At 51.5% G+C, this 21,928-nt stretch overlaps 1 protein-coding gene across 12 annotated transcripts in view; it reads left to right on the top strand.

The window, feature by feature from the left end:
- NIN (ninein) overlaps positions 1 to 21,928 on the top strand; it is a 51,840-nt gene that overhangs the window by 9,378 nt on the left and 20,534 nt on the right. For 6 of the 12 annotated variants that reach the window (XR_014946863.1, XR_014946861.1, XR_014946862.1 and 3 more), the window contains exons 4-17: positions 4,112 to 4,281; positions 9,072 to 9,111; positions 10,133 to 10,323; positions 10,809 to 10,955; positions 11,598 to 11,765; positions 12,429 to 12,565; positions 12,863 to 13,003; positions 13,527 to 13,701; positions 14,588 to 14,698; positions 15,732 to 15,821; positions 17,069 to 17,222; positions 17,670 to 17,791; positions 18,715 to 19,229; positions 19,914 to 21,899. Coding sequence is in view for 7 of the 12 variants with exons in the window: in XM_015865969.2 (XP_015721455.1) it covers positions 4,112 to 4,281; positions 9,072 to 9,111; positions 10,133 to 10,323; positions 10,809 to 10,955; positions 11,598 to 11,765; positions 12,429 to 12,565; positions 12,863 to 13,003; positions 13,527 to 13,701; positions 14,588 to 14,698; positions 15,732 to 15,821; positions 17,069 to 17,222; positions 17,670 to 17,791; positions 18,715 to 19,229; positions 19,914 to 21,899 (4,147 nt within the window). In the remaining 5 variants the exon portion in view is untranslated. The remainder of the gene's footprint in view (positions 1 to 4,111; positions 4,282 to 9,071; positions 9,112 to 10,132; positions 10,324 to 10,808; positions 10,956 to 11,597; positions 11,766 to 12,428; positions 12,566 to 12,862; positions 13,004 to 13,526; positions 13,702 to 14,587; positions 14,699 to 15,731; positions 15,822 to 17,068; positions 17,223 to 17,669; positions 17,792 to 18,714; positions 19,230 to 19,913; positions 21,900 to 21,928) is intronic. The other 6 variants (XR_014946864.1, XR_014946865.1, XM_015865972.2 and 3 more) reach the window with 1 other exon arrangement.

The raw sequence follows: 21,928 nt of genomic DNA, 5'->3' as shown, positions 1-21,928 counted from the left end.
TTCCCTCTCTGAAGGACATGCTGACAAGAGGATGAGACCTGGGGGCTGCAGGCACTGCTGCACCAAGGGCAGAGCTCCCTGCCATCTGCTGGTCCAGGCTGGATGTGGCTCTGGGCAGTCTGGTTGGTGACCCTGCACATGGCAGGGGGTTGGAACTGGGTGATCATTGCAGTCCTTTTCAAACCAGGCCATTCTATGGTTCTGTGATTCTGTCCCCCTTGGGGATGCTGGAGATGAGTACCCAGCTGCTTGGAAGTGACATGGCTTGGGGGGGGGAAGTGTGGGGTGTGGGAAAAGCAGGATGCTTGGATGGGTCTTCAGTGAGTGACAACCATGAATGAATCACAGGGAGATGGGTGCAGGAATGGGCTCTGGGGGGATGATGCTGCTGTGGGATCACCAATGCTCTGTTCATGGGCCAGCTGAGCTCCTGCTGTGCACAGGTCATCCAGGGATAATAGAAGGGATTGAAGGGAAAAAAAAAGAAAAAGAATGTTATTTAAAAAGTCAGATGTGTGTATTAGCAGCCTGGATAGGGAGGGATTACTTGGGTGGGGCATGGGATTATGGGAGCACCCAGGACAAATTAGAGCATCTTGATGTCAGCCTGGTTATGAGGGACACTTGCTTGTTCTTCCCATGGAGACAACAGAACTGCCCTCCCAGGAGGGAGCTGGGCTGGATGACTTGCAGGAATCGTGCATGGTATGGAAGGGCTGCTTGTAGGTTTGCAGAGGTCTGCAAGCTGACTCCCATTGGGCATAAAGGCATTGGGATGGAGGTGATTTGGGTACAGGCACCTTAATTTTGGGGCTGTGTGCCCCTGCTGCTCTCTGCCTCAGTTGCTGAGCCCAAAGCATGAAGCAGGGACGAGGAGTTGTTCAGACAATACCTGGTATCCCCAGGGATTAGGATTTAGCCAGTCCCATCTGTAATGCGATTTGCTGTCTGCTGTGGCCAGGAGGATTCCTGCCTTCCAAATCTTCAGTGGCAAAGAAATTAATTTTGCCTCTGAACCTCCAGATTTCAGGGCAGCTGCCTTCCTCCTCCTCCTCAAAAATCACCCAACTCTTTTGTGTACAGCTTTGTGGTGCTGCATCCCTGTGCAAGGAGGGCAGGAGGAATCCCGGCTCTGGGGACAGAGCAGGGTGGGAAATGGTTTATCTCATGCAGAAAGGCAAATCAAGTGGAAATCTCCAACCATGGTGACGTGTAACCTGTGGGAGGGGAGCAGGGGAATGGATGGCTTCTGTCTGCAGTGCTGAAATGGGGGCTTTGCCTGGGAGATGCAGCTGGGCTGATTTCTTTAGGAGGGTTTTGGGGGGCTGTGTCACAGGGCAGGGAGCTCAGGTGCTGGTCTGTGAGCTCTCACAGCCCTCAGGGCACTCAGGGAGGGCAGGAAAGAAAACCTCCAGGGTTTAATTAGACACTGGCTCTGATGTCTGTGTTTTACACAGCCTGTGGCTTGCTGGGGGCTGTAGGAAGCAAGGAGCGTTTGCCCTTCTTTCTATGCCTTGTTTCCTTTCCTCCTTTCCCAGTGGCTCATTGATGCATAGCTGATAAGGGCAGTGATGAGCATCCCTCACTCATCTGCCATGTGGGGCACAGGAGCAGCCCCATAGGTGTGGGTTTGGAGTTAATAGCTGTGTGCATCTGAAGTGCTGGGGTTCTTTTTTGCATCCCTCTCCCATTTCCCTACCTAACTTTGGAGCAGGTGTGGATCAAGAAGCCCTTAGCCATCCTTCCTCACCGGTTTTGAGTGGAGATGGGGAGCTGAGCATGGCTATTTGTGCTTGGGAAGCATGGGTTGCTTCTTTAAACCAGCATTAAGAGAGGAGCTGCGGCTCTACAAACAGAATTTGATGGTGGCTTGAGCTGCAAGCAGGGAGGGGTTAGTGAGGGACACGGCTCGGTGGGTGCAGGTGATGGGTTGGTGGTTGGACTTTGGTGATCTTAGTGGTCTTTTCCAATGTTAATGATTCTATGAGTGGGGATGGCGAGGATGGGTTGGTGGTTGGACTTGGTCTCAGTATTCTTTTCCAGCCTGACCCATTCTGTGGCTCTATGACTCAGGGATGGGCTGCCCATGTTGGGTAGGCTCAGGTGTTGGAGAGCTGCGGGGTGTGAGGCAGCTTTGTGCTCCCATCTCAGGCTGTGGATGTCGCCCATCCCTCCTGGAGACGTTCCCAGGCTTTAGAACTCCTCATTGGAGAAGGAAAAACAAGCACACGGTGCTCAGATCAAAGGGACCATAGGCAAAGTGGGGAGAGGTAAATCAGCTGCTGGCCTCAGAGTGCTTAAAAACCAAAGAAACAACAAAAAGAAACCCTCTCATCTCCATTCTGCTCTTGAAAGGCTTGCAAAGCAACCTGGCATGAATGGAACCTGGGTTTCCATGCATGTCTGGGTTTTATAACTCACTGCAGCCGTGGTTAAATGCAGCCCAGAGATGCAATTTGTCTCAGCATTAGGAAATGCAGAAGAAAATGTAGCAATAGCTTAATTATCACCTAATTGCTTCTTTTCCCCCTCGGTCTTCCTACAGACGCATTGCACAGAGGTGCAACTCCATCTCAGTGGAGGAAATTTGTTTATCACAAATAAAACAAAGCCCCCAAAGCCTTTTTATTTCCTACATGGAGGGAACAAACGGGTGCACGGACGGCCACGGCTATTAGCATTTCAGAGCGAGCTGCTGGATGGAGATTGTTCACCATCGGGCAGGCTTTAATAGGAGCGATAAGGTTTGCTTTTGTTCTCAGGCTCTCCCTTCATCAGCCTGCCTCGCTGTGATTCTTCTATCAGCGCACTTCATCACACAACTTTCATGTGCGAGTCCCAGCTGCAGCAAATCTCGTTAGGATGGCCTTGTTCAAACACGGGCGCAGGGTTTGTTCCCTAGAGCTGCAATATGGATGGATGGAGCGTGAGGCTGGGAGGAATCAAAGGCCTCCTGGTCCTGTGTATTTTATAATTCATTGCATAGCTCAGTCATGCAATAGTTTTCCTCTAACAAGCTTGAAGCCTTCTTCCCATATCTGACAGAATATTATCCAAGGAGGCATTTAGGCAGGGGGCTTTGGAGACCCGCTGGCTGCGCCCCAGTAATGAACAGCCTCCCTGCTCCTTGTTAGTACAGCACTCCTGCATTTGTTTTGTAGTGGAGCTCTGTGCAAATAGAATTTGCAGCCGCCGCCGCCTTCGGTGTGTTGCAAGTAGCAGGAAACAAAGCTGAGAGGGTCCTGGGGGGGAGTAGGAGGGTTTGACAGCAAGGTTAGCAAATAAAGTGTGGTGGAGAGCCTTTTTCCCTAATTGAATCCCTGGTTAATTTGGTCCTCTGGTTAATTCACCCCCTGCTCCAGCTGTCAAATGACTCGTGCTGGAAATAGCCTCAAAAGTGCTTGTTTATTTGTGGGGCTTTTTTTTCCCTGTTTTGATCCCTGTCTGCAAGTGTTGGAGGATAATTCAGTCCCTGAAGGCAGGAGGCTGCTGGGGGAAGCTGAGATGGGGAATGTGAGCGGGGCCACGAAGCCCCCTGTAATTAGATGGCAGCTCTGGAGGGTTATTTGGATGCTGCAGCTGGCAATGTGCACGGGTCGGGACCTGCCCTGCATCAGCTGCTCATTTTGGGCCCTTGGGGGCATGTTTGCCTCCATACTTGCTCAGTTTTTTTCCACTCCTGAGGTTGTTTTCACACTTTTGATCCAGTTGTGATTGAAAGGAAAGCAGCGGAGGTCACCTGGGTGTCCAGGCATTGTGAGTCTCTGGTGCTGCCCAAGTGGGATGCTGTCCCATTGCTCCTAATGAAGATGAGTGCAAGGAGGAAAGGCCTAATTACTGCCCTGATCCGAGGCAGTTGTGGATGGGTTTCCCCAGCACCTTAAGTGGGCAGAGAGTGCTGGGATCCAGAGCAGCCATGGTGACCTGTGAGATGTGGCACTGGGGGATGTGATGGGGTGGAGTGGGATTAGGGATCTTTCCCAGCCTGAATGATGCTCTGAATGGGAGGGTGAGAAAGGCAGAGAGGCTGCTATCTCTGCAGCAGTGGCTGTCCTGGCAGTAGGAGCAATTCTAACCCATTACCTGCTCCCTTTGCTCCCCATCTTTGCAGACTGCTCCCCAGAAGCACAGCCCAAATACATCAAAGGCAATAAGCGCTATGGCCGCCGGTCGCTGCCGGAATTCCAGCAGTCGGTGGAGGACTTTGCTGAGGTGACCGTCCTGGAGCCGCTGGGAGAGGAAGTGCAGCCTCCACACATCACAACCAGCAGCCGGGAGCAGGTGAGTGGGGCGGCTGTGGGGCACGGTGACACAGTGCTGCGTGCTGCCTGTCTACCTGGGCAGCAATTCAGTGCAGGCTGTGAGCCACACTCTGTGCCTGACCTGATGTGGGCTGGGGGTGAGCAAGCAGAAGGAGCACGTCCTCATCCATTGGAAAGCCAGCCCTGGCCATGAGCCACAGCATGGCTGGGTGGGAAGGGACCCCAAACCAACCCACTGTCCCCCAGCTCAGCTGCCCAGGACCCATCCATGGCCTGCAGCACCCACAGCTCCATGCAGTGTCATGGCCTCACTGCTGGCTGGGTGAAGGATTTCCCCTCATATCTAACACACATCTCCCCTCCCAGCTCGGCAGCAGGCTGCCCCAGCAGCATTTCCTTGGAGCTGGGTCCATTCCAGCCATTGTCAATTCAGCACTCGTTGTGCATTAGGAGTTTTCCAGTAGGAGGGACAAATGCAGCTGCTTTCCCCTCCCCTTCCTGGCATCACTTTGCTCTTTCTGGGCTCTGCAGCTGCCCCACATGCAGGCGTGCTCCTTCCTGCAAGAGGGAGACATTTCATAGAGTCATTGAGGCTGGAAATGACCTCCGAGATCCCCAGCCCACCCATCAGTGCCCCATCTCTGTGGTTCTCGGGCACCTTTAGGGATGGTGACCCCACTGCTCCCTGCTGGTGCCTGCTGTTTTGGAGGAGTTTATCCTGATTGCTGATTCCATGAAGCAGATCTTCACGAAGCTGTGGGGATGTTCTTCCATCTCTTGGGGATGCTCTTCCATCTCTTGGTGCCTCCCTGACCTGGAAATCACTGCGGATCCACCCACACCCTCCAGGGAAGCGATGCCCTCGATAGAGGCCACTCTAATTTTATTCCTCTGTTTCAGCTGTTGAGTAGGTGTAAAGGGCTGCTAGCCCATTAACAAGGTCAGCCAATTAGCTAAATTGGTACATAACTGCCAACAGGGAGCACAGACTCCTGGCGCTGCCTCTCATTGTGCTGCTTTGGATGGATGGAGTGGTAATTCCCTCACACCTTGAGCCAAAAAAGAGGATAAATGTGTGAAATCCCCACTTCTCCTCTTTATCGGTGCTGTTTTCTCATCTCCTAAGGATGATTCTCCTGTTATACACAGGAACTGGTTGTCTGCAGCCTGAGGCTGAAGTGCAGCTGCTGTCAGTGCTTGGGTAGTCCCCAGGATTTCAGGGCCCATCCAACCCATCACTTCTTTCCTGCTGTGTGTATGAACTCGCTGCTGACTGCGCCGTGAGTTTGTCTCCAGCTCCTCGGGGTGTTTTGCCAGCCTGAGAACTGGGGCAGTGTGGCTTAATTGGTGCTTGCTTTCAAGCGGTGCCAATTAGAAGGGCTCAGGCTCTGTCTGTGTGGCTTTCTTCCCTCTCAGCCTCTCATTTTGTGTTGACAGAGCTGAGGAGGGGCTGGTCTGTGGGGAAGGGCTGCCTGGGGCGGCTCTGCCACATCCATCCCTGGTGACTTTCTGGGAACCACTGGACCAAACCTGCAGCAGTCAGGGCTGAATTCAGTGCTGTCACCAGGCTGTGTGCTAATGGGTAATGAGAAACGAGTGGCTCTGGCAGCTTTAGGATGCAGTGTTGTCAGAGATGCAATAGTGAAAGCCCCTGGAAATGCAGTGTGAATGCTTGCAGTGGTTGAAGCTGCTCATCTCCAGCCCCAGTTGTCATCTAAGATCGCTTCTCAGTAGAGCGGTGCTGCAATGGCTGCCCAAGGAGTGGGGGGGATGTGGCAGTAAGAAACATGGGGGGGTGGGGTTGGGGATCTCAGAGGTCTTTTCCATCCTGAATGATTCTGTGATCCCAAAGTCTTGGTGTAAGTGATGGATTTTGTTTGGCTTTCAGACTGGTGGTGGCATAGAGGTGGCCAAGCATGACTGGGGAATGCTGGCCTTGTTTTGGTTTCCTTTTTGCCTGTCGTGATAGTGTGAGGTTGGGGTGAGGCAGGTTCAGTAGCTGTGGGGCCTCCAGTGTCCTATCCCCAGGTACGTGGTCAGATGTGCCCCATCCCAGGCTGTGCTGATTCCCAAACCTCAGCACCAGGCATCTGTCATCTCCTGCCCGGCTGGTGGGCTCTGCTATGGGAAAGGTCCCCCCTTCATTGCAGGAGGCAGAAGCTCATAGAAACCCAAGGGATGTGACTGGGATGTGACAGCAGCGCCTGCCCCATCTGTTCCCCAGACATCTGTGTGTTTGCTTCTGCAGGGAGAGGGCTGTCTGGTGTAGCTTTGTTATGGGAGAGGAGATGAGAGCTGCTTTGACCCAAACCATGGGGCTGTGTCAGTGCCTTATCCTGTACAAAACAGGATCTGTAAAGAGCAGCTCAGCGTCGTGCTCGCTCTCCCCAAAGCCACATTTATTGATGCTCCACTTTGCAGCTGAGGATAACCCGTAAGGTTGGGTTGTAGAGCTGTGCTGCCTTCAAGCAGCCCTTGCTGTGTGCTGGCTGGGCTCTGAGCTCATCCCCAGGCAGACACAGGAGGATGAAATAGGGGCTGTCAGCACGGGCGCGGGGGATCACCTTGTGCTCAGTGTGTGCTCCTGATCATCATTTTAATTAGCCGTATATTCTGGCGGAGAACAAAGGTCTGTCTCGCAGAAGCAGATGGCAGGGTGGGAGAGGTTGCTAAGTTATTATGGGGAGAGGCCACCGCGAGCAAACGGCACAGGCTGCAGATGCTCGCCGGGCCCCGGGCTGCAGGACGAGAGCATTGAAAGCTGCGGCCATCTGCTCCTCGGGCAGCCGAGCACGCGCCACTGGGATAATGCATTCCTGGGATCCCAATCCTGCACGCAGCCGCTGATGTGTGTGACCCACATCCAGCTGCGGGGCTGGGAACAATGCCCTGTGGGACAGTGGGGCACGCCGGCCCCTTTTGTCCTCCCACTGTGCCCACCCTAAGCCCACCTCCCCACCCCCAGTCAAACAAAGGGCCTCGGGATGTGGCAGCAGCTCCCAGGGGTGATGGGGAGTGCACTGACCCTTAATAGCATCTCTGCCCCTCTATGCCCCCTCTGAAGATGGGTGCCTGGCTCTTCTTTCTGGCTTCCCTGAATTGTGGAAGCATTCAGGTTGGGTAAAGACCAAGGCCCCAAGTTGTGCCAGGGTGGTTTAGGTTGGATATCAGGATAAGCTTTTACAGAAAGGGCTGTTAAGCATTGGGATGGGCTGCACAGGGGGTGGTTGAGTCACCATCCCTGGATGTGCTTAAAAACCATTTGGAGGTGGTGCTCAGGGCCGTGATTGAGCGGAGGGCTGTTAGTGTGGGGAGGATGGTTGGGCTGGGGTTGGGCTGAATGATCTTGAAGGGCTTTTCCAACCTCAGCAATTCTGTGAAGACCTCCAAGAACCCCCCAGTCCAACCCCATCACATCCCCACTGACTGTGTCCATCACCTGTTGGGCAAACAAGGGATTTGCCCACCCCAATGCCTCAGTCGTGGCTGCAGCCAGACAGCTCTGCTTGAGGCCAAACTCCACAGCCTTCCAGTGTGGTGTTATTTATGTTCTTGGCTTTGTCCTGAATACCCAGCTGAGCCCCAGCCCTGCCGGCCCATCTTTGCCTGCAGCCCTACAGGGGAACAAAGGCTGATCTCCCCCTTTCTGGGATCCCCCCCAGCCTCTTGCCCTGGCCCCAAAGCAAAGGGCCGTGTGGGGCTGCTGGCAGCGGCCGTTCCCTCATCCGGCAGCCAGGCTAAAAATGTACAGTGACCTAATCCAGTTTCCAGGGCAACGCTGTAGATTAATGGCTTTTAGCTGTAATCGGAATGAGGCGTGTTGAACTTCTGTAGGATGATTTAGAGCCTCTTTATGTCCCGGGTGACTTTGACTTTAAGTCTGTCGGTCCCATGCACGCGCAGGGACACACTTGTAATGCAGAAGTAACATCTGCTGGTGCTGTTGCTGGACTGGGAGATTAAATGGCTGAGCATTGCGTGCTAGCAAAGACCCTCAGCTCATACAAGGGAGGAAGAGGAGGCGGGATGCTCAGGTTGGGCCAAGCTCAGGCTGCTGGCCCTGCACTCTGCAGGCAGATGGGTCCCTGCTTGCAAAATGGGATGCACAAAGCAGTGAAATCCCCATTTCCCACACTGTGTGAGCTCTGGGAGCAGATGTCCCCATGGTGCTGGTGTGAGATTGTTGCAGCTTAATTACCTGCTGTGGGTGTGCATTGCCTGGGATGCTCGGGCTCTGCAGCTGGTGTGAGGTGACGTGAAAGCACCTTGAGAGTGGGGCTGTGCCGCAGGGCTGTCTGCTGTAGGGATGCTCAAGGCTCTAGGTGGGCTGTGCCAAGCTGTCTGTGTGTGGGATCTATGTGGGCTGCAGGAGTCACTCTGCAGCAGGAAGTCAGGTGCTGCAAGGAACGGGTGATGCAAATTCAGGTGATTCCTATGCACAGCACAATCTGAGCTGCATCCCCACCGTCTCATCGTCCATGTTGCTAAGAAAGCAGCTTGGAGAGTTCAAAAACCAGTAAATCTCTCACTCCTTCCCCATCAGGCTGCTGGGCCCTGCTGCTCTCTGCCACCACCTCTCCTGGGCTGTCTGCGGGGCTTTGGCAGCTCCTGCCATGGCTGTGCTGTGTCCCCCAGCAGCGCAGTGTGTGCCAGGAGCAGCAGCATCAAACAGCCCAGGGCTGCCTGCTGGGAGCAGGGAGATGAAAGCCTGGCAGCCGGCAGCTCGTTTGATGCTGATTGTGGAATCTTTCAAATGTGTTGTGTCTTGCAGTCATAACAACTCAGGGTTCCTTTTTGTTTCTTCCCCAGCGCTGGAAGACGCAGGACAGCGAGGAATACGAGGCAGAAGGTAAGGGTGAACAGATGGATGTGGTTCGGCTTCAAAGCTGAAAGGAGAATCATCACAGGAGCCAGAGGGCTCTCAGAGCTGTGCTGCTGGGCTATGCTGAGTTCCTGGCCTGATTCTGGCTGAGCTAGCACACAACTGGCTCTTTCCTTGTTTGAAACTGGTAATGGTGGTGAAAACATATCTCCTCAAGGGCACTGCCTGACATCTCAGCATCTCTGCCTTCTTTTCCTGCAGTTGCTTGTGTTCTTCCTTGTCCCCAAAGCAGCCCCTGGGACATGTCCTGGTCCCTGTAGTGGGGCAGGGTGGTCACTAGATGTCTCCACGGGCCAGCCCTCTGTTCCCTGTCCTGTTTGCAGACCTGGGTGACCCCGGGGTGTGTTTTGGTTTGGGATGCTTAGGGTGGACCCCATAGCAATGAGCTGGCGGGGCTGCAGTGAGCTGCTATGCTCCATGGCACATGAGGATGTGCTTATCACTAAGCCATGCAACTCCTTGTTGCTGCAGCACCTGCCCCATGTTAGCTGCTGGCTAACCCTCACCCCATCCACCAGGATCAAGGTTTTGCTCCAGAAACCGCTTTCTCAGCAGGCACAAGGAGGTGGCCTTGCAGCTTGGCAGGCTTTGGCTGGTTTGTGTCCTTTGTGCAAGGTCTTCTCTGTGAATCCTGTGATCCTTTGGAGAAGGGGGCCCATCTCTCCATCAGGGGTTGGGCAGCAGGGCTGTGCCCCTCTGGCTGCCAGCCCACTGTGGCTGTCAGCTCACCTCCATCCTGGGGGTCCCAGCTTGCCCTGTCCTTGGCCATGGGGATCCTTTGCTTGTGATGGAAGTTAAATGCCATGTGAAATCTGCTTCTAGAAAACTCTGACAGCCATGCTGGTGCTGGTAGTCATACCTCAACATACCAGGTGTGCACTGGGGTCTACAAAGCTCCTTGTGATGTGCAAGCTCCATTAATCTGTTGGCCATCAATGCAATTAATGGATCATTCCCATACACTGGAGTGATTTTTCTCCCATTTCAGGGCAGCTGCGCTTCTGGAACCCTGATGACCTGAATGCCTCCCAGGGGACATCACTGCCCACACCAGAGTGGGTGGAGGAGAAGCTGCAGGAGGTGTGTGAGCACCTTGGCATCACCAGGGATGGCCACTTGAACCGCAAAAAGCTCATCTCCATCTGCGAGCAGTTTGGGCTCCAACACATTGATGGGGAGGTGAGTAGGGCCAGAGGCTGCTTAAGCAATAAAGCATATCTCACATTCCAAGCATATCTCCTTAATCCTAGAAACTTTCTATCTAGAAAGAAGATGTTGTTTCAAATATCCTGAGATAGGTCTTCACAAAGTCAAAAGCAACTGCGGGCTGTTTCTGTTCTCAAGGCAGAGTCTATGAAAGATTCAGCTTTATTAAAGGGGGGGGGGGGGGGGGGGAGAAATGTTTTTTCACATTTTAGAATGCCATGACTTGGAATTATTTCCTTTCTAAAGACTGGATCTGAGCTGTTGCTGCTTTGCTGGGCAGCACATAGCTCTGTGAGATGGCTGTCCCAGCAGTGGGCTGCCACTGTCCTGTGGTCTGTTTGCTTTACTCTTCCTTTCTTTGTCGAGATCCAAGGAACAGGAGCTGGTCTGCTGTGCCAAATGTTGCTGCAGTGTTGTCAGCAATAACAGCCTTGATTTCTATCCCTTGCCTCTTGCAGGTGCTGGAGGAGGTGCTCCATAACCTGGAGCAGGATGGCACTATGAGCGTAGAGGATTTCTTCTACAGCTTGTTTAGGAACGCAAAGCCACTGACACCCTCAGCATCTACCCCGTACCGACAGCTGAAGAGACACCTCTCCATGCAGGTGAGGGATGGGCATGGAGCCCTGGTTTGTTGTGCTGGGGGGAAAGCTGAGGGTCCTCTGGGTATGAGGGGACAGAATGATGTAGGAATGTCCTTGTGCTCAAGGTAGGAGAGATGGCTCACTTAGTGGTCTTTTCCAACCATAACGATTCTATGAACATAACATGGTTTGGGGATGCATCTTGCCAGATGTGACGTGTGGTGCATAAGGGTGTAAACTGTATGCAAAGTGACATGGCAGACTGCAGCTGCACACATCCTGCTCCTTCCACTCTAAGTTCTGGGAGACTTTGTTGTTGCTGACCATCTCTGTCCAGAGCTGAGGCTTCTGTGTGCTCCTTCTCATGGGGAGGAACACTTAACACCAAAAACTATTCTTCCTTGGGTTCCTTAGACTCAGTGTTCCCGGTGGGTCTCTCCCAGCTTGGGCTGTTCTCCAGCTCGCTTTAAGCCCACTGTGCTGGGTTGTGCTGCGGTCCCATGAGGACACTGCTGGGCGTTGGCGTGGCAATGAGGACCAGCAGGACTAATCCTTAATCTCTAGATCCCCGCTAGCAACGTGACCCACGTCAGCCCTTCCCGGGTGGGTGTGCAGGGGGCCGGGCCTGCCTGTACCCTCCACAGCTCTCCCCTCTCCCTCCAGTCCTTCGATGAGAGCGGCCGTCGCACTGCAGGCCCCACTGCCATGCCCAGCACCATTGGGTTCTGCCTCTTCTCCGGCCTGGATGATGGCATGGGCTATGGCTGTGTGGAGGGCATCCTGGACTGCTGGCACCAGGAGGGCGTGGAGAACAGCCAGGACGTCCTGAAGGTAATAGTGGGCCCATATCAGCCCTGCTGGCTTTTCTCTGTGGGGTTCTGGGCTGTAGCTGGGTTTTTTCTTGCTTAAAAACATCAATCTGGGTAGAACTGATCTGGGCTGTCCCTAGTGATGTCCATCATTGAAATGGTGGTATGTATCTAAGAGCTGAAAGTTAATGATGGGTGTAATAGGGCTTCCAGCTTAGCTCAGGAAGGTCAGCTGTGTTTGTAGAAAGCATAGTGATGCCTTTGCCTTGCTGAGTATGGCACCTGCAAACCTGTTAGTGCTCACGTGGCCTGGGTTATGGCTTGCAAAGGAATCAAGAGAAGCATTTGAAACCCTGCTGAGTAATTAGTGCTTTATTACACACTACCCATTTACTCTCTGTATTGTGAATCAGGTACATGATGTCAATCCCTTCCCTGCCCATCCTGCTAAAAGCTGTGCATGGGATCAAGCACTTACTCATGTCCATTCCTAGAGCATCTCTGAGTTGCTGACAGCAGTAACAGCAGTTTTCTCTTAGCATTTCTAGTCTGTGCAGATTTTGCACATCCAGGCTTCCATAAACACCTTATCTGGTCTTTTCTGAACCTGCTCAGTTCATTCTGCCACTCCTTGTCCAAGTGCACAAGGAAGCACATTCTGTTTTAACGCTGGATTGTTTCACAGGCACTGGATTTCAGCTTGGATGGGAAGGTGAACCTGACCGAGCTGACGCTGGCACTAGAAAATGAGCTTCTAATAACCAAGAACAGCATCCACCAGGCAGCTCTGGCCAGCTTCAAGACAGAGATCAGACACCTGCTGTAAGTCACTGGGATTCTGCTTCTGCTTTCCCCTTTGCTTTGTTCCCCTTTGTACATCTGTACACCATGCATATAAGCTCTAACTGTAAGCAGTGTTGTTTTCTGCTGTGTATCTTGAAATACTGTCCTTGGTTATCCATCAACCTGTGCATCCAACACAGATCTGTGCTACAGCTGGTCTTTAAGCCTGCAGTTGTTACCACCTGCTTGTATAACTTGTGCCTCTCTGCTCCCCATGTCTCCTCTATGGCTACAAGATGGGGCAGCCCCAAGTGTCTCCATTTCCTTCACCCTTAGGGAGCGGATTGACCAAGTGGCCAGAGAGAAGGAGAAGCTGCGCTCGGATTTGGAAAAAGCTGAGAAACTGAAATCTCTGATGGCTTCTGAAGTTGATGACCACCATGCAGCGATAGAGCGCCGGAATGAGTACAACCTCAGGTACGGCGTTGGGTCACCCCATGGTGGGTAACAGCAGCTACTGCTTGTCCTGAGCACTGCTGCAGGGTTGTGGCACTGTAAGTGCTTGGGGCTGGAGCTTGGGGAGTGGTGAAAAGCAGACTGAGATCATCCTGTGTTTGGCCAAGCTGAAGTGGTCCTGTGCTGTTCTTTCCCAATCTGCTGGACTCATTGGTGGCTCCCAGGTGGTACCAGCCCCATTCCCATCTCTGCTTCCCACCAATGCACACCGTTCACCTTCTCCATTATGAGGTGCGTATGAATGTCAAATGTCAAATATTGACATCTCTGGCTGCAGGAACGTCAGCTTTAATCCCAAAATCAGGCTCTGGGCTGTGCATCTGAAACGTCGCTGAGCCGTGCAGTTAATCCACGTTTCTCCAGGCAGCAGTCCCTCCTGGTGCAGGCACTGATAGGAGCAGCGCCGATTAGCGCCCAGCTTAACTCACAGCAGCATTTGCCTGCTTCTTTTCCTGAGCTTTTCTTACCTTTGATGCCTTAATAGGAAGCTGGATGAGGAGTACAAGGAACGAATCGGCGCTCTGAAGAATGAACTGCGGAAAGAGCGCGAGCAAATCCTGCAGCAGGCAAACAGGCAGCGGCTGGAGCTGGAGCAGGAGATAGAGAAGCTGAAAACTGATGAGAACTACATCCGTGACCGTCTCACACTGTCACTGAAGGTAACAGACTGAGTGGACCCAGGAGTAGGGAGCGGCGTTTATGATTTGGTCCTTAGTTATAGGATCTCTGCCAGAGTAGGCTGAGCTTAAGTGAAAGTAGGTTGAGCTGCAAGTTAAAAACCATAGGAATCAGTGATCCTTATGATTCCCTACTGACTCATAGGATCTTAGGGTGGATTGGGTTGGAGGGGACCTCAAGGACCATCAAGCTCCAGCCCCCCAACCACATGCAGGGCCACTGACTCAGGGTGTTTCATTCTATATCTGTAATGGTGTTTTTGGGTCACCTGGGTAGGCTCCTGCTTGGGCTTGTGGGGCTCCGTTTTGAATGTTAAAGAAAGCCTGATGTTATTTCTTTTGGAAAGCTCTTTTCTGCCTTCCAGTGCGGTCTTGCACCTGTGGCCTTATACACTCAGATCCTTTTCCTGTGTAATAACATGGGAAGTATTTTTTAGGAAATTCTTAAGTCACGGCCAATTATCTGAAGCTGACAGCTGCTCTATCATGATGTAGCGCTTTGGGTTGTTTTTAAGCTGATCTCAAGTGAAGGGTAATGATGTTCCTTTACAAACATCACAAGCACTGACAGTCAGTGGGTGTTAATGGACCCATGTGGTGTTGAGGAGAGCAGCTTCTGAGCAGGCTGGCTGTCCTGTGAGCATCGAGGGAGCTGTAACAGCAGTTTGAAAGAGAGGAGTTGCTGTATGTTGGGACCACCAGCAGCTGTTTTGTTGTGGCTGTGTGGAGGGTGGAAAACCAATGCACAATTCCCATTGCTGGCTGAAACTCATAACAGTGTCGGGCTCTAACTTGACTTTAATGAGCTATTGCTTGCTATTGCTTTCCTTCTGCAACTGCTGAGGCTGTTGGGTTATGTTTGGTGCAGGAAAACAGCCGTCTGGAGAGCGAGCTCTTGGAAACTGGAGAAAAGCTGGCCGAGTATGAAAGCCTGGCAAGCAAACTGCAGAGGAACTTGGAAAATGTCCTGGCCGAGAAGGTAAAGCTGCTTCTGACCAGCACGTGCTCCCAGTTCCTCAGCTAATTTCCAGTGAAGGAAACCACAGATCCTCCAGCCTAGCTGTGGTTGTGCTGAAACTGACACTGGAGAGATACATGGCAAAGCAATCATTGCATAGGTTTGCAGGGTGTTCTGTTTTATTTTTTTTACTTCCTTGATGATTTTTTGATAGATTCAATCTGCAGGTCCTTTCTAGGGCAGCTCATATCATAGAATCCCGGAATGGCCTGGGTTGTGAAGGCCCACAGTGCTCATCCAGCTCCAACCCCCTGCTGTGTGCAGCGTCACCAACCAGCAGCCCAGGCTGCCCAGAGCCACATCCAGCCTGGCCTTGAATGCCTGCAGGGATGGGGCATCCACAGCCTCCTTGGGCAACCTGTTCCAGTGCGTCACCACCCTCTGGGGGAAAAACTTCCTCCTAAGATCCAACCTAAACCTCCCCTGTCTCAGTTTCAAACCATTCTCCCTGGTCCCATCACTGCCCACCCTCACAATCGACAGTTCCCCCTCCTGTTTATACACTCCTTCCACGTACTGGATGCCCACAATGAGGTCTCCCCGCAGCCTTCTCTTCTCCAAGCTAAACAATCCCAGTTCCCTCAATCTTTCCTCAGAGCAGAGCTGCTCCAGCCCTCTGATCATCTTAGTGGCTCCTCTGGACCTGCTCCAGCAGCTCCATGTCCTTCCTGTACTGTGGGGCTCCAGTCCTGGACCCAGAACTGCAGATGGGACCTCGTAAGAGCTGACCAGAGGGGAACAATCACCTCCCTCTCCCTGCTGGCCACCCCTTCTTTGTGCAGCCCAGAACACAGTTGGGCTTCCAGGCTGCAACTGCACATTATGAAGTGTTTGGTGTTGCATGGCACCTCTGCTAAAACTTCATCTGAAAATCAAGATGAACAGCTGAGTATGGTAGTATTTCGGTGAGAAAATATAATAAAAGAGTAGGAGGCAGCGGGCTGTGAGCAGGGCTATGTGGAAGGCTAACTGGGTGGTGTTGGTACCGTTTCAGTTTGGGGACCTGGATCCCAGCAGCGCAGAGTTCTTCCTGCAGGAGGAGAGGTTGGCCCAAATGAAGAGCGAGTACGAGCTGCAGTGCAGGGTGAGTGGGGTCCTTGGGCTGTGACCCAGCATTGGGCAGGGGTGGGGTATTTCTGAGTGCTGTCTGTTTGTGGAACAGCTCTGGCTTAAGAAAAAAGAACTGTACATGTTTAAAGCTCGCCTTCTCCCCAAGCCCTTGTGTAGCTGAATGCTTCTTGAAGGTGGGTCTGCAAGTATCTATTTTCTGAGGGCTGCACTGATTGCAAGCATTTGGCTCATCTGTTCTGCATTATCTATGTTCACTGTAGAACCAGCTTGGCTGGGGGCTGTAATTGGAACAGCATTGCAGCTCTGTGAAGTTGGGGTTAAAAAGCAAATATTTTCTAGAAATATTTGCTGAACTGATTGATGCTTTTTGATAAGAATTGGCTTGAATGTGCAGCTGGCTCTTTTGAGTGCTGGCAGACTCTATTAGTCTTTAGGGTTCCCTTTCTGAACCCTCCAGGTCTCCAGAGTTGCATGTTTACATGTTCAGGCATTCATACTCCTCAATAAATGCTGTTCACTGAGCTGAGCACACTGAGTTTGGCACCAACTCTTGGGAGGCTCTGCTGGCAAGTGGGCAGGAGAACCAGATGGGAGAGGCACTAATGAGGGTAACTCTTTCCTAATTTGATCTTTTACTTCTGCTTTGATTTATTTTTTTTCCTAGTAGAATGGTATTTGAGGAGGGATCTCTCAACTGTGTTTAGAAGTGTTCCAAAGGTGTTGCTTAAAGCTGTGGGAGAATGAAGGAGTAAAAAGTGAAAGGTCCTACAGAGTGGTAGAGTTCAGAAGCACAATGTATCAATCTGAGGAAGGCTCTGTTGTCTTAATAAGAAATGGATCTGCTGCTTGCACGTGGGTTGGAACTTAGAAAAACAGTACCTTCTCCAAAAGGGAGCCCATAGAGTTATCCAGGTTGGAGAAGACCTCCAAATCCCCAGCCCACCCCACTGTGCTCAGTGCAACATCCCCACAGCTCTGGAGCTGCCAGGGATGTTGACCCCACCAATCTGGGCAGCTGTGCCACTGCAGCACCGCTCTAAAGGAAACGTTTCCTCTCCAAATATCCAACCTGACCCTCTCCTGGCATGACTTGAGGCCATCACCTCCCATCCTGGTTGGTAACTGGCAAGACCGAGTCCTTACCTACAGTAATTCTCTCCTGAATGCCTTGTCTCCATGTTACACTGATGTGCAGATGATGCCCAGCTGCCTTGGCTGCTTTCGCCAAAGCTTTTCTATGTTTTTCCCCACCCCTGGCAGGAGCTGCAGGACCAGATCGATGAGCTGCACTCAGAGCTGGAGGAGTACCGCACTCAGGGCAAGGTGTTCAGGCCATCTCTGAAAAACTCACTGTCAGAGGAGTTTGACATTGATATCAAAAGCTATGGCAACAGTGGCATTGAACCTGACCAGGGTAAGGCATGTTTCTTCTATGGGATCTGCTGTGGTGTAGATATTTATAGTGTCTTGGGTCTTGGATGGGGTTTTGTAAAGGTTCTCCTGAACCTTCCTAGTGAAATTCATAGCAGCACTCCCATTTTAATGTGCGGCATTAAGTGCACGTGAGTGTTGTACCATGTTCAAAGCTCAAACCGTAGAATCACAGCATGTCCTGGGTTGCAAAGGCCCACAGTGCTCATCCAGCTCCAACCCCCTGCTGTGTGCAGGGTCACCAACCAGCAGCCCAGGCTGCCCAGAGCCACATCCAGCCTGGCCTTGAATGCCTGCAGGGATGGGGCATCCACAGCCTCCTTGGGCAACCTGTTCCAGTGCGTCACCACCCTCTGGGTGAATGAATATATCTGTTGAAATCATAGCTCTTGGTGTTTCAAGGTGATGCATGTAATTATTCTCTTTAAAGGACTTGGGTCAGAAGACTGCAATCCATTAAATATGAGCATAGAGGCTGAAATGGCCATTGAGCAAATGAAGGAGCAACATCACCGCGATTTGCATCACCTCAAGCAGGAGCTCGAAGATGCTGTAAGCTATTTTTCTTTAGAACTTCACAACTTTTGTGGCCTTTTTGTTTAAGTGTGGCCTTGGGGGGGTCTAGGCTTGTGCTGCGGCACGACCACAAACAGGGTTTCTGTTGTGTTTGATACACTGGACTTAAGCTCCAGTTAAGAGCTGGTAGTTATGCTGCATCTTTATAATGCACTCATTTTGTGTGTGCTATAAGATAAAGGTTATGGAATTGTATTCTGACAAAGTGGTCAGTCTCTGCCCTGGTTTGCAAAGGGAAACAAGTGATGTGTGTGGGTTAAGGGCACTGAAGCAATATTCCCTTGAAATCATCACTTTTCATGTCATTTCTAAAATCTGTATGTAGGGAAACCCCTCACCAGCCTCTTAATCTGAGGAAGGGCTCTGAAGAATGAGTTGGTGAAATACTCCCATAGCAGCTTACAAACCTGACTTAGGACATTAAAACGAGTGGGTTGTCTCTTCTGTGACAGAATTAATATAGCAGGAAGATGTGAGTTTCACTAAGCCACCTTTATCACAGTGAGATGTGATACTGAGCTCTTAGCAGGGGAAACCAATGGAAAGCGTGAGTCATATAATTATAGAAAGGCTTGGCTTGGAAGGGACCTCAATGCTCATGAAGCTCCAACCCCCCACCACAGGCAGGGCCACCAACCTCCACATGGATACCAGCCCAGGCTGCCCAGGGCCCCATCCAACCTGGCCTTGAACAGCTCCAGGGATGGACGGGGCATCCACAGCCTCTCTGGGCAGCTGTTCCAGCACCTCACCACTCTCACAGTAAAGAACTTCCCCCTGACATCCAAGCTAAGTGTCCAAATGCTCTATAGAGTATGTGGAAACGTTCTAGAGATGTTTCCTGTTCATTTCTGTTATACATTCTGGAGGAAGCCAAACAGTCTGTGTTCTTTCTGCAGGTGAGTCACTATGAGAAGCAGCTGGATGAGACAAAAACCCACTGTGAGAGGGAGCAGGAAGACATGAGGAAGAAGTATGGCGAGGAGATGTGTGTGATGGAGGAGCAGATAGCTGGGCTCAGAAGCCAAGTTGCAGAGCTGCAAGGAGAGGCTGCAGCACTCAGGGAGCAGCAAGAAAAGCTCGGCTGCGAACATGATGCTGAGAAGAACAAGCTGCAGGTCAGCTTCAGTGAGGAGAAAGCCAATCTGCAGGAGCTCCTGAGGCAGGAGCACGAGGATGATGTTAGAGCCAGGCTGGAGCAGGCAAATGAGAAGTTCAATCGAGAACGGGAGGAGCTGATCCAGAACGGTGCGTGGGCAGAGGAGAAGATGAGAGCGCTGCTGCAGGCACTGCAGGAGGAGAAGGGAGAGCTGGAGCACAGCTTCCATCAGCAGCTGGAGAGGATGGCAGAAGCACACAGCATGGAGAAGGAGGAGCTGCTGAGGAAGCACAGGCTGGAGTTGGAGGAGGAGAGGTGAGTGTCCCCGTGGCTCTGTGGCCGTGCTCTGTGCTGCTCGGCACTGTGACCTTAGTGATGCTAGCACAGAGCTCGTTCCCAGTGCTCATTTCAGGTGTTATAACTGTATAGTGCTTTGTTACAGAACACAGATGAGCTCATACCCAGAGCTTTGTCTTCTGACCCTTTTCCAGCAGATATTTCTGTTGGTTCTTAGCTCACTCAGAGGCAGCAGTACTGCTAAAGCATGACCAGGTATAGTTCATTTGAGCTCCATTCAGCATCCCTGTGCTTTACACTCCCTTGGTTTCAAGTTGTCCTTTTCTGAAGAAGCAAACAGGTGGTTGGTAAATGCGTCTGGTCAGGAGTGAGTGTCAAAAGTAATGAGACCATCCTGAGCTGACAGGGAGAGATGGGGACAAGAATATCTGCCCCCACAAATTCAATACCAGGTGTAGAAGGAGAACATGCTATACATAGCACCATTTATTTCAAAGGGCACATCTCATGGCTATGGTCACTGAATCATCACTGAAGCTTCAGTGTAACTTTTGCTCTCAGAAACACCCAGCAATCAGTAGTGCCGCTAAAACTCAGTAGGAGGAAGTAAGTATTTGGTTCATTTCATTAAGTAGCTTTGAAAATTGATCTCTTCCTGAGCTAGCCCAGGGTTTAGTAATGTGTTGTGTTAACCATGTTTAGGCGAAAAATGGAAAGTGACTATAACAGAAGAGCATCTCATGCTGAAAGCCAGTTCTCTGCTGACACCCAAACACTTGTGAATAAATATGAAGAAACCATCCAGAGTCTGGAGGGCCGCCACCAGCGAGAGCTGCATGAGCTTATGGAGCTGCAGAGAGAGGAGAAGGCTCAGTGGGAATTTGAAAGGGATGAAATTGCCCAGGAGGTCGCTGAAGCCCATGAACAGCTGAAGGAAAGCCTGGCAAATGAGAAGGCTGCTTCTGTTGCACTGAGCAGAGAAAAAGAGCTCCTGGAGAAGAAGTTTAAGGAGGAGGTGAACATGCTGGTGTGTGAGAAGGAGCAGCTCCAGAAAGAGCTGCGGGAGCTGAGGGATGCTGCTGAGGAGCAAGAGAGAAAGCTGAGCAATGAGATGTTACAGCTGCAAAATGACCACGAGAAAGAGCTGAAGGACAAAGAGGAACGTATCAACACGGTGGAGGAAAGTGGGAAGTTGGTCAGCCAGAAACTGGAGAGACTCAACAGTGAGTATAAGCGGGAGAAGGAAGAACTGAATTCCAAACTTCTTGCTTTGGAAAGTTTAAACAAAGACATCTGTGTGAAAGCAGAAGCAGAAAAGGCAGAGATGCATTTGGAGATCTCAAACCTCCAAGAAAAAGTGCAGAAGTTGCAGTGGGAGAATCATAGTTTTTCTGCAGTACAGAATCACTATCGGGTCCTAGAGAATGAATACACCAAAGCAAAGAGCAAAATAGCTTCTTTCTCCGGTACAGAAGCTCTGGGAGATGACACAGATGTTCTTATAAACCTGCAGAAGGTGCACGAGCAAGCTGTGAAGGAAAATGTCAGGATGGCTGCTGAGATTGTCAGGCTGCAGCAAAGGCTGCGAGATGCTGAGTGCAGATCTATGGGGTGTGCCTGGCCTGATTGCTCCCACCCTGGAGGGCTGCCCTGTGGCTGCAGAGATGAAAGCAAAGGAGAGCATCTGGATGGCTTTCAGCTCCTGGAGGCTGACACTGCAGACCTTAAAGAAGGGATGGGTTCTGGTTTGGAGGAGCCGTGTGATGGAAGCAGAGTGGACAGTGATGCTCCTGAGGTGTGGGTGTGCCAGGTACCACGGGGTAAAATGGGACTGGGAAGTGATTGCAGCCTTGATTTGGACAAGGATCAAGAGGTGGTTTCTCAGGTGCCTCTGCTGCAAAAAAAGAGAAATATTGAGAGAGTATCCAGGCTAAAAATACTCCAAAATGGTATTAAGCAGCAGAATGTCTGTCTGCTAAGTAACAGAGCATCTCCCAGGAATGAAAGCTTTTATCCTGATGCTTCAAAGCTGCAGACTGAGGTCAAGCACGTCAAAGAACTGGAATGTGCTCCAGGATCGATGAACAGTGACCTGGAAAGTGCAATGCCTCAGCTCTGGGAGAGGGTTGAAGAGCTGCAAGAAAGACTGTTGGCACAAGCCAAGCTGCTGTCACTGCAGGAAGAAATTCAGGCAGAAAATGAGGACCTAAAATCTGAAGTGATGAAGTTAATTGAACAAAACAGAGTCCTGGAAGACAACCTGTGTGAGCTGAGAAGCTTTCATTGCCAGCTACAAGAAAGTGACCCGGAAAGCATGAAGCTCTGGGAGGAAAACACGCAGCTCCCCAAAGCAGTTAGAGAATTGAAAGATGGCCAAACCCAAAGTACTGGAGGAGAAATAGATGTGTCCAGGGGAAAGTTAAGGCCACGATGCCAGCTTGGGAAGCTGGAAGAACGGGTGGCAGTGTTTGAGGCTCTGCAAGATGAGCATGCCCAGTGTGACAGCACGATGAAGGAAACCTCTACAGGAAAGAGGGGCCTGCAGGAGCACAGTGGGATGCTGGAGGAGGTTCCCACTCTGGTTAACCCCAATGACCTGCATCTCCAAGGGGAGGAGGAGAGGAACGTGGTGATGCATGGCTTGCAAAGCACGTGCACTGAGCTGCAGCAAAAAGTTGATCTTTTGAGGTAATGTACGCTTGCAGAGCTTTGTGGGA

The sequence above is a fragment of the Coturnix japonica genome, chromosome 5, assembly GCF_054131305.1.
Source record: "Coturnix japonica strain WE chromosome 5, WE-NBRP24, whole genome shotgun sequence".
NCBI classification, from domain to species: domain Eukaryota; kingdom Metazoa; phylum Chordata; class Aves; order Galliformes; family Phasianidae; genus Coturnix; species Coturnix japonica.
The sequence above is the reverse complement of the archived record's forward strand: the minus strand, read 5'-3'. Positions and strand labels throughout refer to the sequence as shown.